The following is a 25,871-nucleotide window of genomic DNA, read 5'->3' as shown; positions in this document are numbered from 1 at the left end:
AAATGACCAAATACACTGATTTCTAATTTCACTACAAATCTTATTTCCCAGTCATTGGTTCCATCATTGCAACCATCAGAAACCGAACCAAGTTGTTTTTACCCTTAACTGACTAGTTCTGATATTCTAGGCATGTTGAGTGTGGTGCCAGCTTAGTGGAGCAGTTAGCCCTTTCCTGCCTTCAATGTTATGCATTCCATTTAGAATTTACATCTTGATACAAAAAGTAACTTTATTAAACATGACTAGCATGTCAGAAGTTGTAGGGGAAAATTGGCATTTTATTCTATTAATATCTCAGTGTAATAGTCTTATTACACTGCAGTGCCCTCAGCTTGTTTCTTAGAGTCCAGATTTTTAAAGTAGTCCTTTGGAAAGTGGCGAATTCTTTGTAGATCAATCATGGGTTCCTCTCCTGTAGGCTCCCCCATTTTCTCTCTCTGAGCCAGTATCATGGCACGGAGCAAAGGAGGATAAGAGACATAGCGGATATTCACCTCAGGAACAGGGGTGAACCTCTTGAAAGCTTCTTCTTCGTGTTTTGGTATTAGACGCCAATCATGGTACATGACTTTATCTATTTCTTTAACTGTGTCCTCGGTCTTCCCTAGATGCAAGAGAACGAAGAATTTAGTCTACTTCACTGAACACAAGAATCTTGACAGGGCAACTTATTCAAACCCAAAAATTAAACACCCACTCAATCACCTGCAATATTATAAATATATACATTAACTGCATTCAGGAGGAACTGTTTTCTGAAACACTGCCTTTGTCCTTTAAGAAATAGTTTGTTTTGATGCCTCTGCACTCTTCCATCCAACAAATAATCTCCACCCAAAATATGATTTGCTCTTAGGTAAATACTTTACTTGCTCCCTCTCATAAATGCCTCTCAATGTGCAGCCACATCTCCTCCAGGAGTCTTCTCATTCATCCCTCTCCTTTATCTATCCTCTCCATAAATACCCTCCCCCTGTCCATCCGCTCAACCTGCATCCTCCTTCCTTCATTGCCCCACACTCACAACCTTCTTTACTCTTCCACATGCAATGTGACTGAAGTCAGTCCAAATCCCAGCAGGATGATTGTCATCTTTCTGTACAGTCGAAGATTACTGTAGCTTTAGAGTTGTAGATTAAAATGCACCAAAATTACCTCTGAATGTTAGCACTCCCCATGCTTTTCCATGGTCCATATCCTGGAGGGAGAAATATAGCTTAATTACAGTGACAGCAACAGCTTTAATTCTTTACTGTTAGAATATTCTTATTGATCACTTGCAAGGCAACTGGTGGCAAAAGTTATGATAGTGGAAATATTAATTAAAAAACTAGAAATCTGACAGGATAGAGAATTTAGTGTGAATACGTACCGTCAATTATCCTTCTCACTTTCAATATTTTACCCTGAGCTTTTGATTGTTTTCTTTAATGTAATCTCTGTGCTCTATGGTTGCATGCACGTAATATGAAAACCAATCTAAAAGTTACTGTAAAACATGATTTGGTTTTCAGCAGAATCTTACCTTCTCATTGGCAACAGAATCTAGGAGATCCAATAGATGTCCTTGTGAAACCTTACTGACCCAAGACATTAACTGTTCCCCACAGCTACTGCCTGACCTGCAAAATACATCCACAGTATTTTGTTTTTGTTTTAATACTTAATAGTATCCTTTCATAAATAAAAGCTGAAAATGCTGGAAATACTTGGCAAGTTAGGCAGCATGTGTGGAGAGAGATAAACAGAGTTAATGCTTCAGGTCAATGATCTTTCATCAGAACTTCCAGCATTTTTCCTGAATAGGGTGATTTTAAAAATAAAAATTGGTAGCAAAATACTCTGCTGGTACATCTTGACAAATTGTTTATTTTTGAAGGATGTACCTTCTTTTTCCCCACTTCAGTGTAGAAAATATTTCAGTGATATCTTCTCTGCTAAGGGTTCACTCCATTATCATTGCTATTCACAGAATTATTGTGCGTAGGTTTTCTCTATCTACTGAAACACTATTATCTTGTGAAGTTCAAACAGAACTATGAGGAAACCAGATTTCCAGTCAATGGAAGAGAGTATACAGGATGCTAGAGGAATGTCTTATCAATTCTGTCATCTATACTGTTGATGGATTTGTTAACTATTACATTATTGTAGACATTCTTTCAAGATGAGGGAGCACCATTGAAATGCCAAATTCATGAAAATATTGTGAAATAATCAATTTACATTAAAGGCTTTCTTTTTCAGTAACAATGATAGTCAATACTACAAGATCCTGGATAGGAAAGGTTTAGAGATATGGGCAAACACAGGCAAGGAACTAGCTCAGGTTGGAAACTTGGGCGGCATGGAAGAATTGGGCCAAAGGTCTGTTTACGTTCTGTACAACTCCATGACTCTATCACTACACAAAGGGGGAAAAATAAACTGCTGGAGGGGTTGGGGGGGCGCGGGGGAAGGATCGAGACCCAGTAGTAGGCAATGCTATTGTACTAATTCTCAGGGCTAACTATATCAAAAAGGCCCATTTCTGTGCAGTTTATTGTACATAATTCTATGTATTAAGAAAGTTTTACCTTGTTCCAAATCCAATAGTTATGGTTTAACTAATGAAAATATAAAAGACGTCTTTCTCCATGTTTGCACCCTTACAGGTGGACAGCATAAACAATTAGATCATTAAAAGGCACACTTCAAGTTGTCCAGGAGGGTATCCATGTCAAATTCTTGAGATAAATAATCTTTCAATTTGCAGCTACTGAGAAGATACTTCAGGTTCTAACAAATCTGGTGGTTGGCAATGCATCATCACGTTAGTAGCCATTACACAACATCCTGATGTAATGAGCCAAGACAAGTTGCTCTTTCAGGTACATAAATATATTACTTCCACAAGGTTAAGCAGTTAATAAATATACAGAGATGTGAATACTCTGTAAGCATTACAGCAAAGCATTTCCATAAGTCCTGCATGCACACCCATTTTTTGAAGTTTGATCATTTATCTGCTTAAATCAAATGACAATAAACTTAATTTCTGTCTCAAGATGACCATTCTATATTGCAACTGTAAGCTTTGTTGATTTTGGTTTAGTTCAGTCACAACTACCTTCGGGAATGGATAAGTGACAACGTCGTTACCCTACTACTTTGGCCAAGCTTTTGGTCACTCATCTCAATGCCTGTCGTTTGGTGTTGAATTTTGTTGGCTGCCTTGAAATGTCTTGGGATATTTTACTGCATTAAAGGAATACAGTAAAACTCCAATAATCCACTTTCCGACTATTCAAAAATCCCAATGGTTGGCATCTGGCTCACCAGGTGATGTTTCTCACACTCCCCTGAAACTCACCAGGGTCCGTGTTCCCATGCTCCCTTTAAACTTACTGGATTCACTCTATAATTTATTAAAATACCACAAAACATCTCAAAAAAGTGAATTAAAATGTGTTAGGGTATTAATAGGAATAATATCCAATACTCCAGAAAATCTGCTGGTCCCACACCAAAATGCTGAGCATGCCCGATTATCAGAGTGCTATTGCATATAAATGACTTCTGCATGCCTATATTTTTAATCCTCTCTTTGAGTCATTAGGTTGGTTCAACTGGATTTACAGGTGCTAAAATAAACTGTTATCATTGCTCCATGCAATGATTGGGACACCTCTAATTGAATATGAAAGCAAACATCCCAAAATAGAAACACCCAGATACATTCAAAGCACAAGTGGAAAGATTGAACAGGAAAGCCTAACAGAAGATAGATTTCCAGCTAATTGTGCTCAGTATAGTAACACTGCCTGTAAGAAAACATTCCAAGGTGCTTCACATAAGCATAATCACACAAAAACTGACATTGTGTCAAAGGAGGAAACTGCAGGACAACTGACCTACAGCTGCTCAAAGAGGTAAGTCTTTGGGAATACAGAGAGAATTAGAGTTCCAGAAGTCAATTCCTAAATGTTTGATAACACGAGTACAAATGTTGAGGTTAAAGCTGGGGGGGGGGGGGGGGGGTCAGTGTTATGGCGACGAAAGGAAATGGAGAAGGACAAGGCCAGACAGCAAAGGTTAAGAATTTAAAAATTAAATAATTTTTAGACTAAGAGGTCATTGCAATGTGAAGTACACAGGATTTGAAACTCAACTCAGGATCAAATAGTTCATCAAGGTTGTGAACAGTCTGGTTCTGGAAATCATTTTTCAAATGATATTGCCAAGCAAGAGCATGTAGAGGTGAGAGAGAAGGTCAGGTCCATTGGACGGTAAGAGGAACCATTATACAAGATTCCCTGATTAAAATTAGATAGACAAGAATGGAAACGGGTGAAGGATGTTGCACTCAGCTGAACAATGGGGGTTACCAAGACATTTTGGATGATGAGAGGGCATGGTGCCATTTAATCATCATAGATGAAGTCATCTGGACTTAGATTCAAGCTGTTTCTGCATTGTAGCGTGGGTAGAAAACTGGTTGAAGGTACTCAGATGGAGTTCTGGAAATGATAAGTGTAGATTTAAGGGATTATCAGGTTTATCGGGAAAAGGGATTGAGATAGAGGTGCCATGGTGGTTTTGTTGAGACGTTAGGTGTTGGTAACAAACTTGGAAAATTCAGCATCCAAGATAAGGGATGCCTGATAGTCAACAGTTCATTGAGAATATGGTCAGTCATGGTGGTTATGATGGAATGTACACATTTGAATACATCTTGAAGTAGAAAGGGGTTAAGCTTTAAATAACTGAATGATATCAATAATTAGTAATGATCTTGCATGTTGTTCTTCATGGTCAACAATAGTAACCGGAAGCAGACAAAAAGAACTGGATTATCATCTTTAATTTCCAAATTAACCCTTGGGACTAACAAACTGTTTTGATGGAGCAGAGCAAGGCTCAATAATGACAAAACCCAACTAGACATCAGCAATTCCAATCATTACCAACCCAAAAATTTGACTCTCGATTGAGCCCCACATCACTGGCTCTGGATTTAGACTAGGGCAAAGCTGGGCTGAGCTGATGGAGGATAGGACAGAGGAATAAATATAGGGTGAATGGAGAAGGGAGGTGGGTGAGCCAAAGTGAATGGAGGCATGGGATGAATGAAGAGGGAGAGTAGGAGTAAATAGGGAGGGATGGAGGGATAATGGAGGTAAATGGGGAGAGGCAGATTGCATAGGGAAGGGTAGGGGGTGACGGGGGTGGGAGGAAAAGGGAGGGATAGGCTTCCCTGGGCAGAGGAATCCACCTCGACCTTGTTGAAGACCCAGTAGCAGGGCTCATCATGAACTGAGAGAAGCAGGGGCGGAGGAACAGTGGAAATGAGAGGGGTGGGGAAGGATCAGTGGTGGGAGTGGTGGAAGGGGAGAGATAGGCTGACCTGGGCGGTGTAATCCACCTTGACCTTGTTGATAACCCAGTAGCAGGGCTCGTCGTAAGCCAGGAGCCAGGACTTCTTGGTGACGAGGCGGCCGATGCCGAAGAGGGGCAGGCGGTTGAGGAGCTGGAAGAGGCGGCTCTCGGTGCGGATGTCGCGGTGCGCCAGGACCGGCAGCTTCTTGCCGCTGTACGGCCGCTTCATGGTCTCGTAGTCCAGGGCGAAGCGCTCGCTGTCCCGCGGCCGCGACTTGAGCGCCCAGTACTCGCGCACCTTGCGGGCCATGGCGGCGATGGCGCGCACCTTCTTCTTGCGGGCCATGGCTCGGCGACGTGGCTGCCAGCGGCCGCCACCTTCTCCCACCACCCGGACGCCGAAGGAGGGACACCGGACGCACCCCGCTGCAACGCTCAAACCCGTCCCCCCGCTCCTTCCGCGCCGGGTGCTGTATCCTGGTCGGGATTTACCTGGGGCAGAAATAGCACCAGAAGGGCACAAGAAAATCGGAGGAGGAGGTAGCCGCAAGATCCCTGAAACCTGCCCTGCTAGTCAGTATGTTCATAGCTCATCAATACTCCCCTCAGTACCTTTTCTGTGCCAGTTCTCCATGGCCCTCAATCCCACAAATGTTATCCCTCACCTCCACCCTAAATACCTCGAATGATCTGCCTCCACCACCCGCTGGAGCCGAAATTCCCAGAGATTCACCACTCTCTACAAAAAGAAGTTTCAACACATCTGTTTTAAATGACCGGCCTCTTGTGATTACGTCCCCTCGTTCGTGACTGTCCCACGAGTGAGAACATCTGAACATCTACCCTGCCTTACATTACTCAATAAGGTCATCCCCTCATTCTTCTAAACTCCAAGGAATGCAGACCCAATTTTTTTGGTCGCTCTTATTCCAGGATTAGCTTGATGAATCTCTTTAAGGGGCCAAAACTCTGCAGTACTCCACGTGGGCTCACCAACACACTGCAATTGAAACAAAACTTCCCTATTTCTAAACTCCAACCCCTTTGCAATAAATACTAATATACCATTTGCCTTCTACTTGCTGCACCTGCCTGCTAATATTTTGTGATTTGTGTGCTTTAACACCTAGATCCCTCAGTACTTCACTTAGAAGTTGCAAACAATGTCAGTCTGCCCAATGAGTGCAAATAAAGGTATCTGCCAAACAAAAATTCTGAAGCACAAACTGACATTGCTTACCATCCTCAGTAGGGCAGGTCAGTCCAAAATGTGGAGAAATAGTCAGGAGTGAAAATGGGTTAGGCAGCATCTCTGGAGATAGAAGCAAAGTTAAAATGCCAGAACATAGAACATAAACCTAAAACAATACAGCACAGGAACAGGCTCTTCGTCCCACCATGTGTGAGCTGACGATGATGCCAATCTGAACTAATCCCATCTGCCTGCATATGGTCCGTTTCCCTCTATTACCTGCTTGTTCATATCATATCTGCTTCTTCCATATCCCCTGGCAGCGTGTTCCAGGCACCTAGCACCCTGTGTAAAAAAAACTTGCCTCACAAATCTCCTTTAAACTTTTCCCCTCTCACCTTAAACCTAGTATTTGACATTTCCATCCCGCGAAAAAAAACCCTGACTATCTAACCTATCTATGCCTCTCATAATTTTATATACTTCTATCTGGTCACCCCTCAAGCTTCACTGTTCCAGAGAAAACTAGTAGATAATATACTCCATTCCAGGCAACGTCCCAGTGAACCTCTTCTGCTCCCTCTCCACAGTATCCACACCCTTTAGTGTGGCAACCAGAACAGCACACAATTCTCCAAATGTGGCCTAACGAAAGTTTTTCTTTCTTTTTAAATCTATTTATTAGTTTTCAAATTAATACAGATTAATATATAACATCAATGTTTGTACATGTAATACAAAGAGATCAGGAGAACAATCATGGCCTGGATAAGCATAAAGAACAATAAAATATAAAAAATCTGTAGATCCAATGATCTCTTAGTAAATGAATATAATATAAAAGAAAGGAAAGAAAAAGATTTATTATATATGTAAAAGAAAGAAGGAGAAAAAAAATTCCCCAAATCAATAAGAAAAATTATAAACAATATATCAAACCAAACTAAGCTAAACAGAAAAATTTCAAAAAAAAAGACTGGACTAAAATTTCTCAGTGGAAACAGAGCAATATTATGTTGTCAACTCCGTTCCTCTAAGTTGTAAAGTTATTGAAAGGGGATCTATATCATGTGAAAATATTGAATAAATGGACTCCAGATGTCTTCAAATTTAAGCGAAGGATCAACAGTACCACTCCTAATTTTTTCCAAGTTTAAACATGATATAGTTTGAGAGAGCCATTGAAAAGTAGTCGGGGGTATTGGATCCTTCCATTTAAGCAAAATGGATCGTTTGACAATTAATGTATAAAAGGCAATCATACGGTTAGCGGAAGCAGATAAATGGCCAGACTCTATCCTTGGTAATCCAAAAATTGCAGTGATAGGGTGAGGTTGTAAATCAATCTTCAATACATTTGAAATAATGTTAAAAATGTCTTTCCAATATTTTTCCAAAAGAGGACAGGACCAAAACATATGTGTCAAAGAAGACACATTCAATTTACATCTGTCACATATAGGATTTATATGGTGATAAAAACGAGCTAGCTTATCCTGTGAACTAACGAAAGTTTTATATGGCTGCAACGTGACCTCCCAACTTTTATACATAATGCCCCGACTGATGAAGGCAAATATGCCATATGCCTTCTTTACCACTCTATCCACTTGTGTTCTCTCTTTCAGGGAGCTATGGACTTGCACCCCAAGATCTTTCTCTATATCCTGCTCCTAAGGATCATGTAATTTACTATATACTTTCCTCTTATTTTGTCCTCCCAAAATGCATCACCTCACACTTATCTGAATTAAACTGGAGCTGCCATTTCTTTGCCCAAATTTCCAACTTATCCAGAGGTTAATGAACTTCTGTCGGAACATTTTTCACAAAGAGACGGGCTCTGTTTGGACCCATCTGGGTTCCCATACCTACCACTTTGATTTCGTTTGGATTTGGAGGATTTTGTGTCAGCATTGATGGTACCTCTCCAGTGCTTTGAAGTGCCTACATAATCTCAGTCTCAGATTCAAAAGGGAGGACAGTAATCACAGTTGTCCAGTAGACCATGACCTTTCTGCCTGGTTTGAGGTCTTGATCTACAGACACACTTTTCCTCAGGTGGCCAAAGGCTGTGCTGGTGCACTGAAGGTGATGATCAATTATGTCTTCAATGTCTGCCCTTTCTGCTATGGGACTCCTGTAGGAACAGCTCCTCATTTTCCATGGTTTATTTATTGTCATGGTCTACTTATTGGTGGATCTTTATTGTCAGGGGTTGGTGTTGTAGAGCAGGGGTGGGCTGATAAAGGACCTTTGCTTTGTGGATGTTAAGTTTAAAGCCTGTCCTCTTGTATGCTTCAGTGAAGGAGTCAACAATGACTTGGATCTCATCCTTCCAATGTGTGCATTTGCAAGCTTCATCCATTGGACTGGCAGCACCTCCCAGGAACCTCTGATTGTTCCTGAATAAAATATATTTCAGTTTGAGAGAAGCTTGCGTTGGTCCTTGGGCAAGTAAGTGATTGGAAAGAGTGCAGGAGTAGTAATAGCAGACAAGATTGCTTATGTGTGGAAGGATGGCGAGGGATAGAATGATAAATGCGAGAGCAACAGTATTTGTGAAAGAGAAGAGGGAGGAAGGGGGTGATTGACATCCCATCAACTTTTCCAAAAATCCATTTTCTCCACCATTGGCACAGAGTGGCTGCAGAGTGCATCATCTGCAAAGTGCTCTCACTCAGAATATTCTGACAGCACATCTCCAACCTGTGAGCTCTACCACCAAGGACAAGGGCAGCAGGTGCATGAGACCACTACTGACTGCCATTTCCCAAACTCGCTTGGAAATGTATCACCAGTCCTTCAGTGTTGCTGGGTCTAAATCCTGGAACTCCTTCCCCAGCAACACCACGACAGTACCTTCACCAGAGGGATTGCAATGGTTAAAGAAGGAGGCTCACCACCACCTTGTCAAAGAGAATTAGAAGATGGCCATTAAATGCTGGCCATCCCAAAAATGAATAAAACACATCCATACTTAACAATAGGAGACTTCATCTATGCTCCTGTCAGCCTATATCAGGGGTGGGTCTAACCTGCAAAGGTGATATTACTTCGTTGTGTGAAGAGTTTGGTTCATACTCTCTGTGGCTACATAGGCCTTTCTTCAGAGAGCCTTTTGCTGCTGTGTCTTGTGGTAATGATAGCAGACAACTCAACAGCAGATGCTGCTATATTAAAGAAACCTTTCGCTTTCTCAGCACATCTCCCATTAATAGGAAACACATCCTAAATTACACTCTTCTACAACTTGCCTCCAGCCATGCAATTTTGCCATAAATAGTGGTTGCACTTTCAGTGCCCCTCTTCAGTACCACTTCCCAAGTGCTAGGGATTAAGCTCTGAGTCACAGTTATTGATTCAGAAGACAATTTAGGAAGCACTATTTTTAGCATGCCAAGTCTACCATCGATAATGGAGTCTCGATAGTTCGATTTCTTTCTTAGTAATCTCCTGTCTTGTCCCCATGACACCATCAAGTTTACAGCAAGATTCATAGAATCCATTTTACCATCTATTCTTACTTGTGAATATTTCTATTTGTATAACCAAACTGTTGCTGATTCAATAAAATTGATCCAGCTGTGTTTGAAAAACTTTTGACAACAAATGTTTCTGTTACTCTAATTAAAGTAAATCACTTTTTGAGAAAGAGTTTTATTTTAATCTCTGGATATTTAGCAACCCTTTGGCTGAAACACAGAAAGGAAAATGTAGCAGGAATAGAAACAAACCTGTCTGATTTTCCTTCCACTTAAACTAATCCAGTTTCAGTTTCCAGCTGATAGCATGATGCTGATGCTGGGTTAATAGTACAGTCATTGTGATACCTCTGTGAAGTGGCACAGAAGCTTCCTCACCTTTCCCTGGAATCATGAAAGGATATTCCTCACACATTCTTAGCTGCACATTTGTTTCCAGCACACCTGGCAATGATGAGGGAGAGGATGGGGTATGCAAATCTACATATTAATACCCAGATAAAACTTACTCCATATCAATTGCCACAAACCTCCCAGTTTCACTCTTAATGATTTTTTTCCCATGCTGAGGTAGATGGTTTGAGTATAGCTGCAACTTTGAACAACTCAATGAGCATCAGAGAGAACCAGAGTATCAGGGTTGGCATCCATAGACTGCACCATGTAGAATTATCCCTTATAGATACCTCCCTGGTAACCTCTTGGCAGAAGTACCCAGCTGTAGCCCTGGAGGATCTCAGTGCTACTCTTGCACAAGGAACTTGCCTTCTATCGGTTCAGTTTTATACCAGCCTATCCAGGTCCCTCTGAGCACTCCCTTCTCCTATCTGCCTTCTCCACCACAGCAGCATCCATTCTTCAAGCATCATCATTCTCCAATACTGGAAGAGAACTGCTTGTGTTGTGTGTATGTTCCTTAATCACCTGGCTCCTGAGGTCACAGCTGCATAGCTCAGTGCCAGCATATGAGATTAATAGAATAGCATATGCTGAAACTGGCACAGCACAAGGTTTTACAGGGATATTTCACTTTAGACAATTGTGACCTTTAAAAATGTGACTTTTAAAAACAGGCTGACACACATTGTTTTAATATAATTATAAATTCATAAATTAGCTTCTAGGCTGTCATGTTCCTTTTTCACGAAGGTGCTGTTAACTAGTGAAATACGCTCTCAATACATGCCATTTAACAAAGTTCTTAGGACCAATGTAATCTGTGTATTCATTGAGGGTGGAATGTAGGGGGAGTGATGTAATAACCTATTGGATTATTTGTCTTTAAAAACTCCCTCAATCTCCACCCTTCTAGCTATTCCTTTTCTTCTTCCATTGTAATAATTTACAGAGATAAACCTATAATTACCATTCTTGCTGCTCAAGTGCTTTCCCTTGGGTGAGAGTGGTGCTTGTGGAAGGATCATTTTTTTTCAGTGATCTCCCACAGATAATCAGAAACAAGACTAAGGACAAAAAGATTGGTGTGAAACACCCTTCCCAGTGGTAATGTTTAACAAATAAGTTCTCAGTTCATACATATCAGCAGCCTAGCCGATCCTAGCAACAGGTGTACTTTCTCCTAGGATACTCCTTGTTCATGAGTGCACTTACAGTATGTATACCTTAATGGGCAGCAGGTAGAGATCCTTTGGGGGAGTAAAGCATCCTAAGAAATTTGGGTGGATTGAATTTGGAGCAGAGAAACAGCAGAACTGGCTTCCACTGAAATTGTGGCCAGAAAGGCCTTGCCCTGATTTAATACAGCAGGTTCACTGAAAACCTCAGGGGATTTCATAACCAGTTCCTTCGTCCCGGCAGTATGTTTCATTCCTGTTATCAAGCTTTATAAGGTGCAGTCATTTTGGAGCTGAGGTTGACTGGTTTATTGTTATTATTGTCACATGTACCAAGGTACAGTGAAAACCTTGTCTTGCATATTGTTCATATAGATCAATTCTTTACACAGTGCATTGAGGTAGTACAAGGTAAAGCAATACAGAATGCAGAATAAAATGTCACAGCTGCAGAGAAAGTGCAGTGCAGGTAGACAGTAAGGTGCAAGGTCACAATGAGGTAAATTGTGAGGTCAAGAGTCCATCTTATCATACCAGGGAACCGTTCAATAGTCTTATAACAGTGGGATAGAAGTGGTCCTTGAGCCTGGTGGTATGTGCATTCAGGCTTTTGTATCTTCTGCCCGATGGGAGAGGGGAGAAGAGAGAATGTCAAGGGTGGGTGGGGTCTTTGATTATGCTGGCTGTTTTACCGAGGCAGCGAGAAGTATAGACAGAGTCCATGCAGGGGAGGCTGGTTTCCATGATGTGCTGAGCTGTGTCCACAACTCTCTGCAGTTTCTTCTGGTCACGAGCAAAGCAGTTGCCATACCAAGCTGTGATGCATCTAGATAGGATGCTTTCTATGGCGTATTGATAAAAATTGGTAAGTGTTGACAGGGACGTGCCAAAATTCTTTAGCCTCCTGAGGAAGTAGATGTGCTGGTGAGCTTTCTTGGCCGTGATGTCTACGTGTTTGGACGAGGACAGGTTATTGGTGATGTTCACTCCTAGGAACTTGAAACTCTCAACCCTCTTGACCTCACACAATGATCAATGAAGTCTTTCACACTAACTCAATGGTTCAGAGCTTTTCTCCAATACTTTGGTGCCTTTGTTCCACAACTTGTTTTATAACATAGACAATACAGCAGAGAAATAGGGCATTTGACCCAAGAAATCCACAGTGGCACTTATGGTCCACTTCAGTCTCATCCCCACTCATCTACATCAATCTGCATCAGTCACCAGTCCCTTTTTCCTCAAATGTTTATCTAATCTAAGCATCAATAGATCCCTATCAAATGTCTGATTAAAATGTTCCATATTCTCAGCACTCTCTGAATGAAGATCTTTTTCTCCCTCTCTCTTATTCAGCTGTGATGTTACACTTAGGGATAACTGTACAGTTAATTTTTTTTAAATTTGACTGCTGCATTTTCCTTTCCATATATTTTTCATATCGTTCCTTACAACATAAAAGGAGGCCATTCAGCCCATTGAGTCAATGTCAGCTCAAAGAGTAATCCCATTCACCCACTAATTTTCCCTTTAATTTATTCTTCAAGGCAGGCAATCAGATGTGAAGTGGTCTCCATGTTGCTGTATATGGTGGGGCTTGGTCCATGCCCCACTCCTGCACCGTGGCAGTCACCCGAGTCACATTCTGTTTCATCTGGAGATTCAGAATGTATCGCATCCATTGGGTCATGATGTACAAGTCTGCAGAGAAAGGGGAGAAAAGTGTCCCCAACATAACCCTCATCCCGATGTGTGTGGCTGCATCAAGTTGTGTGTGGGGCCAGAGTATGAAAACACCATTGTATTCTACCTGTCCCCAGTGTTGCAAAGGATGGAGGGGAAAGAGTCTGCAGGGGAGAAGGAGCAACCTCTGGATTTATCAGAAAAGGTGGATCATTCTTAGAAGTGAGATAAATGCCACGAGACAGGTCCTGCCTGGCTGTGCAAATCTAAATTTTGATTTTTTGAGAAGATGCTTCAGGGTGAGTTGCCCATCACTGGCTGTTGTGAGCCATTCCAGTCATTGATATGTTATGATTAGGGCAGGTGGTCCTACAAAATAGAATGTGAGGGTTTATTTTATGAAATCTAGGCTCTCTTAGCTGATTATTGGTGAACTATATTGAGTTAATGCTGTAAGTCTGGAGAGGGTTGCTGTATCTATGTATCTTGGAGACAATGATTTAGCAGGCTGCTTATTAAAACCTTCTGTCAGGGAGTGTATTATTGCCTGTGAAGTCAATGGCTCTCTCCTCCTGGAAGGTGAAGCTATGATGTTCTGCTAGAACATCTCCAGTATCATTCTCCCATCATTCATGTTCCTGTATTTCGTAAGATCCCTAAGATCTGTCACTGTAACTGTTGAGGGAGACAGCCTACCTGGGGGAAGCAACAATGGCAGTGTCTCTGGCACAGAATCCGGCCCTGTGGCTCAAAATGGTAGGGAAGGAGAGAGGAGGGCAGTAGTGATGGGGGACTCTATAGTTAGGTGGGCAGACGGGCGATTCTGTGGATGCAGGAAAGAAACTCAGAAGGTAGTTTGCCTCCCAGGTGCCAGGGTCCGGGATGTTTCAGATCGCGTCCAAGATATTCTGCAGAGGGAGGGAGAACAGCCAGAGGTCGTGGTACATATTGGTACCAACGACATAGGTAGGAAAAGGGATGAGGTCCCGAAAAAAGACTATAGGGAGTTAGGAAGGAAGTTGAGAAGCAGGACCACAAAGGTAGTAATTTCAGGATTACTGCCGGTGCCACATGACAGTGAGTATAGGAATACAATGAGGTGTAGGTTTAATGCGTGGCTGAGGGATTGGAGTAAGGGGCAGGGGTTCAGATTTCTGGATCATTGGGGCCTCTTTTGGGGCAGGTATGATCTGTACAAAGAGGACGGGTTGCACTTGAATCCCAGGGGGACTAATATCCTGGCGGGGAGGTTTGCTAAGGCTACTGGGGGGGGGGGGGGGGGGGGGTTTTAAACTAGAATTATTCGGGACTGGGATCCAAACTGGAGAGACTGGGGAAGAGGTGTCTGGCTCTCAAATAGGGAAAGCAAGTAGTAGGTACGAGAGGGAGGATAGGCAGGTGGTAGAGAAGGGACGTGCTCAGACCGGTTTGAGATGTGTCTATTTTAACGCAGTGAGTATTGTGAACAAGGCAGATGAGCTTAGAGCGTGGATAAATACTTGGAGATACGATGTGGTGGCCATTACAGAGACTTGGATGGCTCAGGGACTGGAATGGTTACTTCAAGTGCCGGGTCTTAGATGTTTCAGAAAGGACAGGGAGGGAGGCAAAAGAGGCGGGGGAGTGGCACTGTTGATCAGAGATAGTGTCACAGCTGCAGAAAAGGTGGACGTCATGGAGGGACTGTCTACAGAGTCTCTGTGGGTGGAGATTAGGAACAGGAAGGGGTCAATAACTTTACTGGGTGTTTATTATAGGCCGCCCAATAGTAACAGGAATATCGAGGAGCAGATAGGGAAGCAGATCCTAGAAAGGTGTGATAATAACAGAGTTGTTGTGATGGGAGATTTTAATTTCCCAAACATCGATTGGCATCTCCATACAGTGAGGGTTGTAGATGGGGAGGAGTTTGTTAAGTGTGTTCAGGAAGGATTCTTGACATAATACGTAGATAAGCCTACAAGAGGAGAGGCTGTGCTTGATTTGGTATTGGGAAATGAACCTGGTCAGGTGTCAGATCTCTCAGTGGGAGAGCATTTTGGAGATAGTGATCATAATTCTATCTCCTTTCCGATAGCATTGGAGAGAGATAAGAACAGACGGACTAGAAAGGTGTTTACTTGGAGTAAAGGGAATTATGAGACTCTCAGGCAGGAAATTGGAAGCTTAAATTGGGAACAGATGTTCTCAGGGAAAAGTATGGAAGAAATGTGGCAAATATTCAGGGGATATTTGGGTGGAGTTCTGCATAGGCATGTTCCAATGAGACAGGGGAGTCACGAGAGAATACAGGAACCGTGGTGTACGAAGGCTATAATAAATCTAGTCAAAAGGAAAAGAAAAGCTTACAAAAGGTACAGAGGGCTTGGTAATGTTAGGGATCTGGAAGAGTATAAGGATAACAGGAAGGAGCTTAAGAAGGAAATTAGGAGAGCCAGAAGGGGACATGAGAAGGCCTTGGTGGGCAGGATTAAGGAAAGCCCCAAGACATTCTACAAGTATGTGAATAGCAAGAGGATGAGATGCGAAAGAATAGGGCTTATCAAGTGCAGCAGTGGGAAAGTGTGTATGGATCCGGAAGAAATAGCGGAGGTACTTAACGAATACTTTACATCAGTATTCACTACGGAAAAAGATCTGGCTGATTGTAGTGAGGACTTGCAGCAGGCTGAAAAGTTTGAGCATGTAGATATCAGGAAAGAGGAGGTGCTAGAACTTTTGGAAAGCATCAAGTTGGATAAGTATCCAGGACCGGATGAGATGTACCCCAGGCTGTTGTGGGAGGCGAGGGAGGAGATTGCGGAGCCTCTGGTGATGATCTTTGCATCATCAATGGAGACAGGAGAGGTCCCAGAAGATTGGAGGTTTGCAGATGTTGTTCCCTTATTCAAGAAAGGGAGTAGAGATAGCCCAGGAAATTATAGACCAGTGAGTCTTACCTCAGTGGTTGGTAAACTGATAGAGAAGATCCTGAGAGGCAGGATTTATGAGCATTTAGAGAGGTATAATATGATTAGGAATAGTCAGCATGGCTTAGTCAAGGGCAGGTCCTGCCTTACGAGCCTGATTGAAATTTTTCAGGATGTGCTAAACACATCGATGAAGGGAGAGCAGTAGATGTAGTGTATATGGATTTCAGCAAGACGTTTGATAAGGTACCCCATGCAAGGCTTATTGAGAAAGTAAGGAGGCATGGGATCCAAGGGGACATTGCAATGTGGATGCAGAACTGGCTGGCCCACAGTAGGCAAAGAGTGGTTGTTGAAGGGTCGTATTCTGAGTGGAGGTCCGTGACCAGTGGTGTACCTCAGGGATCTGTCCTGGGACCCTTACTCTTTGTGATTTTTATAAATGACCTGGATGAGGAAGTGGAGGGATGGTTTAGTAAGTTTGCGGATGACACAAAGGTTGGATGTGTAGTGGATAGTATAGAGGGCTGTCAGAGGTTACAGCGGGACATAGATAGGATGCAAAGTTGGGCTGAGAAGTGCCAGATGCAGTTCAACCCAGATGTGTGAAGTGGTTCATTTTAGTAGGTCAAATATGATGGCAGAGTATAGTATTAATGGTAGGACTCTTGGCAGTGTGGAGGATCAGAGGGATCTTGGGGTCCGAGTCCATAGGACGCTCAAAGCAGCTGCACAGGTTGACTCTGTGGTTAAGAAGGCATATGAAGTATTGTCCTTCATTAATTGGGGAATTGAATTTAGGAGCCGAGAGGTATTGTTGCAGCTATATAGGACTCTGGTCAGACCCCAATTGGAGTACTGTGCTCAGTTCTGGTCACCTCACTACAGGAAGGATGTGGAAGCCATAGAAAGGGTGCAGAGGAGATTTACAAGGATGCTGCCTGGATTGCAGAGCATGCCTTATGAAAGCAGGTTGAGGGAACTCGGCCTTTTCTCCTTGGAGCGACGGAGGATGAGGGGGGACCTGATAGAGGTATATAAGATGACGAGAGGCATTGATCAGGTAGATAGTCAGAGGCTTTTCCCCAGGGCTGAAATGGTTACCACAAGAGGACACAGGTTTAAGGTGCTGGGGAGTAGGTATAGAGGAGATGTCAGGGGTAAGTTTTTTTACTCAGAGAGTGGTGAGTGCATGGAATGGGCTGCCGGCAACGATGGTGGAAGCGGAAACGATAGGGTCTTTTAAGAAACTTTTGGACAGGTACATGGAGCTGAGAAAAATAGAGGGCTATAGGTAGGCCTAGTAACTTCTAAGGTAGGGACATGTTCGGCACAGCTTTATGGGCTGAAGGACCTGAATTGTGCTGTAGGTTTTCTATGTTCTATGTTTCTATGTAACTCTCCAAAGTATCTGTGCTTCTCTAAATATCCCAAGTTAATTCACCGCACCATTGCCAACAGTGGTCAGCTAATATGTGAGTTGGTACCAAATTTTATGTGAAATTGTTCCTGTGAAGAATGTTGGGATGTTTCTACCTTTAATTATAGTATATAAATGCAATTTGTTGTTATTGAGTTGGTCAGTGCCTGGCACTTCGAAACCATGGATATTACTGACTGCCTGGATGTTATCCAGGTGTTGCTGCATGTGAGTGCAAACTACTTTATTATCTGAGGGGTTGTGAATGGAACTGAAGACTAAGTAAACATTATTGAGCATCCTTATTTCCTCTTGAAGATGAAATGAAGGCTATTGTTGAATCAGATTAGCCCCTGCCATCAGGAAATCCAGTGTTCTCAGTGTTCTTGCCTCCACCAGGCATCAGTTATAACAATAACATGGACAGGCAGAGAAGCTTTGTTCATTCAACCATTGAAAGATAAACAGTCTACCTGAGAAGATTAAGGAGTGTAACAAGTTAGGGAGTTGAGTATTGCAAAAGAAAAATAATATAATAAATCTTAAATTTTAACTCTGCATTAGGTAGTGCTGTAAAACATGTGAATTATCACGTACAACTGATAAAACTGAATATAAATTGTAGGTACTAGAACAGACACTTTGGCAAGTCAAGTACGTCAGGCTTGCAGCTTTTACCTGTTTTCAATTTCCTGGCTAGATTTCACAGGATTTTGTAAGTTCTGCTGTTAAATCTTTGTTTAATTATCATCAATAATAGTTACTATTGTGTACTTAATAAATCTATGAAAGCCTACAATCAGTGTTAATCATGTTGTTTTGAGGAGTAGTTAATGAATAAGAACACTTTCTCAAACAATTGGGACTCTAGAAAGGCAGTGTTTCTGCTCACCTCGTGGCCTTTAAAATTATTATGGGTTTCAATACAGTAGAGACAGAGAAGTCTAAAACTAGTCACTTTAAGTGTAAGATAGTCACTAATAAGTACAAAAAGGAATTCAGGAAAACTACCTTTACCGTGGATTGATTAGAATGTGGAAGTTGCTACCACATGGGGCCGTTGAGATAAATTTCTGTTCTATAATACATGGAATTAGCCCCTCAGGAACAAGAATGAATGGCCCATGATATGCTTCACATGGCCATCCTTCCATTCCACTTCATCTAACCCAGTAAGAATACCCTTTTATTCATTATTCATTTCTCCCATATTTACATATCTTTTCCCATAAATGATGAGAGGCCATCAACCTGAACCATTTCCCTCCCCACAGATGCTGCCTGACTTGCTGAATATTTCCAGCATTTTCTGTTTTTATTCAAGAATTTTATAATTTGGGTTGGAAGTAATCTATACAAAGATGTGTTTGAGTATCCTTTTTAATAAAAAAAAGTCTTGCAGTTAAAAGAGCTTGACGGTGCAAACATTATAGAGAGATACAATATGGAAACAAGCCCTTTGGCGCATCAAGTCCATGCCAACTATCAACCACCCATTTGCCCTGATCCTACACTAATCCCAGTATTTTTTTAGTTCTCTCCACTTTCTTATCAATTCTTCCCTGATTCTACTATTGTCCTGCACTCCAGGGGCAATTTGCAGTGGCCGATTAACCTACCAACTGGTATGTCTTTAGGATGTGGGAGGAAACTGGAGTACCAGGAGGAAACCCACGTAGTCACAGAGAGAACATGCAAACTCCACACAGAGAGCACCCAAGGTCAGGATTAAACCCAGGTCGCTGGTGCTGTGAGGCAGAGGCTCTGCTAGCTGTGCCACGGTGCCACATTATATTCAGATCTTGAATGAGCAACAGTTTTCCACACTGTAATTAATTCAGCGAGAAGGTATTTGAGGGAGTGTAGTTATAACTTGAAGGAATGTGGAGGAATGGTTGGTGAGGAATGTGGCCAGCAATGAGAAAGACAATGATAAATTGAATTTTCCACTGGGACCCCTGTGCCCCAAGCTCTGCTTTTCGCAATGCACTTTCTCTGTAACTGTAACACTATACTCTGCATTCTGTTATTGTTTTTCTTTTGTACTACCTCGAAGTATGTATGGAATGATCTGTCTAGATGGCATGCAAACAAAAGCTTTTCACTCTTATCTCGCTACATGCGACAATAATAAACTAATTAATAATTATTAGCATTCAGACACCTTTCCAAGTGACTGAATGTTAAATATAACTGAAAAAACATTAGCTTCTGCAGTTAAACAATGAATACAATCTTTGTGTAGTTCTTAATTTTGCCCAACAATAATTTTGAGGAAAAGATTGAATGCTGCTGCTGGATGGAGAACAGAGCTGCAGGTAGAATGGGCACAAACAAGTTGATACTTTACAGATGTTCTAAGTGCTGTGGTATATGGAAAACAAAATACTGCAGCCATTTCCATCAGTGTGACCTTTTCTTCTTCCAGCAGTTGAAAACTTTGATGTATTCAGTGAGCTTTGAATAGCTCTCTTTTTGTTCTAACTTTGGACAAAGGAGGAACAGTAATGATACAAAAAGGAGAGTTTGGGGCACAGGGGCCCCAGTGGAAAATTCAAATAAAGTGCAAGGGCCATAATGAGGTAGATTGAGAGATCAAGAGTTCATCTTTATCATTCAAGAGCGTTATAACAGTGAAGTAGAAGCTATCCTTGAGCCTGGTGGTACATGTTCTCAAGCTTTTGTATCTACTGCCTGATTGAATGGGGGAGAAGAGAGAATGACCGGGGTGGGAGAGGTCTTTGATTACGTTGGCTGCTTTCCTGAGGCAGCGGGAAGTGTAGACAGAGTCAATGGAGGGGAGGCTGGTTTTTGTCATAGACTGGGCTGTGTTCACAACACTCTGCAATTTCTTGGGGTCTTGGGCAGAGCAGTTGCCATACTAATCTGTGAGGCATCCAGATAGGATGCCTTCTATGGTACTTTTGTAAAATTTGATGAGGGTCATTGGGGACATGCTAAATTTTCTTAGTCTTCTGAGGAAGTAGATGTGCTGGTGTCCCTTCTTGGCTGTGGCATCTATGTGGCTGTAGGAGCAAACAGAACGACCATGCGGAGTTAGTGTTCGAAATAACGGATGATTTATTAAGAATTGGTGCGCCCCAGGAGACCAGTCAAAGCTGATCTACCTGACCGTGAATTTGGTACATCTTTTACATTCTCAGCTGACAAGATTACACAGAAACTTGATTAATATTAAAACTAGGTTTCGATAACAGAATGGTGACTACAGAAAGACTTAATTAAGTAACAAATGAAGCCTTGATTGCAGAATAAAATGATTATCCACAAGTCTGATGGTAAATCCAATTTTCTATTACAACAATGGGTGCATGCTCTAATATAATTAATGAAGCTCCTGCAACTTTGGTGTTGTTGCTGCTGTAGTCCATATCTCTCAGGCTTATCTGTGGTTCCCTGTTACCACATTAGCACAATCCACCTCCCTACTTACTAGTTATTAGCTCTCACTATTCTTTCCCCTACAACAGCACGGTAGCGAGGCGGTTAGCGCAACGCTATTACAGTGCCAGCGATCGGGGTTTGATTCCCGTCGCTGTCTGTAAGGAGTTTGTACGTTCTCCCGTGTCTGCGTGTGTTTCCTCTGGCTGCTCCGGTTTCCTCCCACATTCTAAAGACGTACGGGTAGGTTAATTTGGGGGTTTAAAATAGGCGGCGTGGACTCGTTGGGCTGGAATGGCCTGTTACCACGCTGTAAATAAAATTTTAAAAAATTTAATTTTAAAAAACAGTGTTCAAGTTTGTAAATTGTTGCATATTTCCAAGCCCAAGCTATTCTATAGCTTCTAAACTCTATTATTTTAGGATATTGGGAAATGTTTATCCCAAAAGATGTGTGGAATGCTTGCCCTTCTACAATGTTTTATTCTCCTCCAGAGTATACAAATGCCCTGTCTCCCCCATCCCACAGTGTCAGCCCCACACAATGTTCCCTGCTGCCTGTTAATCCAGCTTGTTGTCAGTATGAATATTTTAAAACATAAAGGATGACCTGCCACTAAATTTAGCAGGATATGGAAGGAACTGTAAGTTGTTTTTCTTCCACTGCACCCTTTCCTCAACCTCCCCATTCTCTTCCTGGATAGAACTAAGTATCATGGCCATTGAATCCTGCTTTTTGGTCTGAACAGAGCTGGGATAATTCAGGTCAACTAAATCTACACTGCAGACTAAAACCTAGAAACTGCTTTGATCAACTTTGGAAATAAAGGTACTGTACAGCTGAACCAGCTAAGCCCAGAATAGGACAATATTACCCCAGTTCTTGGCATCTTAGCATGTGTCAGGAAATCCAGCTGTAAATCTACAAGTGGATTTGTGTTTGTGCCAGCATGTCTTCCCTGGCATAAAGCTTTGTAAACTGATGTCATCAAGTGGCACAACACCCAAAATTCACTTCCACTTTGATTTTCAATGTCATTGTTCTGACAACCAGTTCACAGATCAACGAGCTTTTTACCAAATAAGAACAGAAAATGCTGAGGATACTCAGCAGGTCAGGCAGCATCTGTGGAGGGAGAAGCAGAGTTAGTGTTTCAATGAGTCATTGAATAGGAAAAGTGAGAAAACCCAACTTTTAATAACCATGCTTTCTAAAAAACCAACTTTTTAATCTAATTGGATGCAGCATCTAAAAAATATTAAGAAGTTTTTTGAGCCTTTGCCATCTCAAGTGACACTATCAGGCATGGAGCATCTGCACCCAGAGAAGCTGAGTGTCTGTGGACAGGAAAAGTTAGAAAGCAAGTCTGAGCATTGGGCTAGGTATAGGATAATTCAGTCTATAATCTTGAAAATTTCAGCCAAATGGCACCATCTGGGCCATGCCATCTTCTTGCAGCTACCATTGGGCAGGAGGAATAGAAGCCTGAGGTCCCAAACTACTAGGTTCAAGAACAGCTACTTCCCTTCAACCATTCACTTCTTGAACCAACCGGCAAAACCCTAATCATTACAGTTTAGCAACACCATGACCACTTTGATCACTTTGCACTAAAATGGACTTTGTTTTTTCTTTGTTCTAGTTGTGTTCTTTCTTGTAAAGATTGTGTATAATTTATGTTTAATTAATGTTTTGTGAATACTACTTATATGATGCTCTGTGCCTGTGATGCTGCTGCAAGTAAGTTTTTCATTGCACTTGTGCATAAATGTACTTGTGCATATGACAATAAACTCGACTTTGACTTTGACTTCAGCTTTCTAGTGAATGTTATCTCTTCCTGTGACCTAACCGGTGGAATCCACAACTAATTATACACTGCATTCTCTTCATGATACATATATCTTTCCTAAGGTGTTGTACTCAGAACTGCTGACCGTATTCCAGATGTGATCTACCCAGACTGAGTTTAGCTACCTTCTGCCTCCTTGTATTCCAGCCCTCTGGGTACAAAGCCTAGCATTACATTAGACATTTTGATCATTTTCTGCCAACTCTATATAGCATTCTAACAATCTTTGTGCACGGACTTCCAATTCTCTTTGGATCACCACCATTAGTTTTTGAGAAAATGTTCTGTTCTTGAAGGTAATGTGAGGTTATCCATTTTAATTTTAAAAAGAACAGTTTCATTCATTTGATTAATATATTAATATGACCTTATAATTTAATGCTCCCAGGTATACTGCACATAATGCCATCTATCTTTATATCATTGACAAAACTGACTTTCTATAACAGTACTGGTAAATTGTTTCAGTTTACCATGGAGGGACTTTTGCTTCATTGCATGAACACCAGCTTCATCGAAATGGTAAAAATGGAGTAGCTATTTTGCATTTCTCCCCTTTGACACTTCTTCTTAGACAGTCCCTCAGGATAGAGAATGACTTACTTCCACTCCAGTTTTGTGAGTTCTGGGATGGCTAATGAGGCCGCCATGAATCCCATTAGACACATTTTGGCATCACAATGAACCCAACTATACTATGATGGCTATCTGATAAATGGATGTGCACCACTGTACAGAAAACTAAGTCTTATTCATTTATTATTGCTAAAACTATTATGGTTTAAGGATGTGTTGTTGCAATAACCAACCCTGAACAAACTCCAGAAATTCACTAGCTTTCAGTCATGAGCTTAATGTACTTAACCAAAACTATATGAAGGTTATAACACCCCATTAAAACTATCCTGGTTTGCTACACACAAGAAGCTGGAGGAACTTAGCAGGTCAGGCAGCACCTATGGAGGGAAATGGACAGTCGACATTGTGGCTCAAGACCCTTCATCTGGACTGAAAGATAGAGGAGAGGTAGTCAGTATAAAAAGATGGAGGGAAGGGGTGGAGCAAGAGCTGACAAGTGGTAGATGGATTCAGGAGGTGGGGGTGATAGGCAGATGGGGGAGTGCTGCTTGAATAATTACTCCATTTGTGTAATCTGCTACATTACAGCTACTCATGAGGCAGACACATAACTTCCCCTTGAGTCTTAAATCCTTTCTGATTCATTAATTCATAACGCCACCATCTCCTGCTTACCTCTTGTTATATTCTTTCTCATCATTGAGCTCATCTCATCCTTGTAGTGTCTTCAATTCTTTTGTGTTGCTGCTCATTAAGACAAATAACAAGGATAGAGCTATCAACCACACACACAAAAATCCTCTCCTTAACATTGTCAATACCCAGCTAAACAGTAATGGTTGGTACAAGCAAAGTCATACCATGCAGTATATACAGTTCTTAAAGTTGGACTTTTATGTACATTGCCTCCTTTTAAAAAAATGTAGCAAACCCATGCTAACTAGCGACCATTTACATATATTAAATTCCACCAGTTATTAACTATTTACATATGTAAAATTATACAGCTAACTAATTGGTAATAAACCTATATATAGATAGGCACACAGTTCTTAAACTTAAGCAAACATATATGTATCCATCTCTTTAGTTCTTTCTATGAGAAACTCTACTTGATAAGCTAAACTTAACACTCCAACAATATCCATTCAATTTCTGTTAATTTCCATAAATTACTTCACCAAAAAAAATACATAACTAATCTCGCATCCCATACTTATTACTTTAACTATGCATAACCCATTATTACTTTAACTATGCATAACCTTTGGTTTCTTTTATTCTTCTCTGCTGTATGTTTTGAAGTTAGAAAGTTGTTGTCTTTGACCTTCCCTTTCTGGACTGTTTCCACTATTCACACTGGTCATAACTGTTTTCAGCCTCTCTTGCCACACTTGAGATATACCTACATCAGTAAATCCAGGTCTGGTGTAACATCATTCATGGAAGCTTCAAAATCCTTGAACCACTTCCACAGCACAACATAGTCCTCCCTCAATCTGAGTTTGATTAAGCTTCTAAGTAACATAGTGAATAAAGAAGTATGGTGGGTGCCATGCTTTGTTCCAAAAGTTACACAGTCCTGTCTACTGCAGCGGCATCATCTGATTTGACTGAAGTCATCATCCCATGCTGAGCTTCCCACCTTCCACATTATCAGTGAACTTTAGCAATGGTACATCATCATCCCAATGCTCTGCAAACTGGCTGTCTTGAATCATCCAAACAAGTCACAGACTCATCCTGCTAAAGAATTGTGAATATTCTCATTGTTTTAAAAAAGCAAGACCACTGCCTCCACCATACCCCAGACACAAGCAGCTCATCAGGATTGTTCAAATGTCCAGGACAATTTATCTTGATCTGGGATTTGGCTCATTTGATGCTATGTTTCACACCTTGGCCTTTCAATCTTGCCTCAGCAGATTCTTCTCCAGTGGGCACCTTCTGGCTCCAGATCTCACTGCCACTGAACTGCAGTACTTGTTTAACTTGCCGCCCTCATGTTTAAATAAATATGTGCACAGTTCTTGCGGGCAAATACCTGAACAGCCAATACTTCAAATCCCTGAGTTTCCAAAATAGCTCTTAATATCCTGAAAGATGCATTCATTATTGATATGAACAACTTGCACTGTAATCCTGCTTCTAGAAACATTACCTTTCCACTCACTGGCATGATATGAAGTTCACCATAACATAAGAAATAGGAGCAGGAGTAGGCCATCTGGCCTGCCGGGCCTGCTCCGCCATTTAATCAGACCATGGCTGATCTGGCCGTGGTCTCAGATCCACCTACCTGCCTTTCCCCCATAACCATTAATTCTCCTACTATGCAAAAATCTATCTAACTGTGTCTTAAGTATATTTAATGAAGTAGCCTCTACTGCTTCCCTGGGCAGAGAATTCCACA

General features: G+C 41.6%; 1 protein-coding gene across 1 annotated transcript; it reads right to left on the bottom strand.

Moving 5' to 3' along the window:
• Nucleotides 1-214: 214 nt before the first annotated feature.
• On the bottom strand, nt 215-6,099 carry mrps34 (mitochondrial ribosomal protein S34). Its single transcript, XM_052021455.1, has 3 exons — nt 5,390-6,099; nt 1,159-1,201; nt 215-607 (listed from the first exon to the last, which is right to left on the bottom strand). Exons 1-3 carry the CDS (start codon nt 5,705-5,707, stop codon nt 315-317), a joined length of 654 nt encoding a protein of 217 aa, XP_051877415.1. The 5' UTR covers nt 5,708-6,099; the 3' UTR covers nt 215-314.
• Between the last annotated feature and the right edge of the window lie 19,772 nt (nt 6,100-25,871).

This window comes from Pristis pectinata, chromosome 8 (assembly GCF_009764475.1).
Source record: "Pristis pectinata isolate sPriPec2 chromosome 8, sPriPec2.1.pri, whole genome shotgun sequence".
Lineage (NCBI taxonomy): Eukaryota > Metazoa > Chordata > Chondrichthyes > Rhinopristiformes > Pristidae > Pristis > Pristis pectinata.
The sequence above is the reverse complement of the archived record's forward strand: the minus strand, read 5'-3'. Positions and strand labels throughout refer to the sequence as shown.

Excerpts from the sequence above, each read along its gene's own strand:
- mrps34 (XM_052021455.1), bottom strand. The coding sequence starts at position 5,707 with ATGGCCCGCAAGAAGAAGGTGCGCGCCATCGCCGCCATGGCCCGCAAG. Across the intron at positions 1,202-5,389 it reads AGGTGGATTACACCGCCCAG|GATATGGACCATGGAAAAGC; the intron begins GTCAGCCTATCT and ends TTCTCCCTCCAG. Across the intron at positions 608-1,158 it reads GGGAGTGCTAACATTCAGAG|GGAAGACCGAGGACACAGTT; the intron begins GTAATTTTGGTG and ends TCTTGCATCTAG.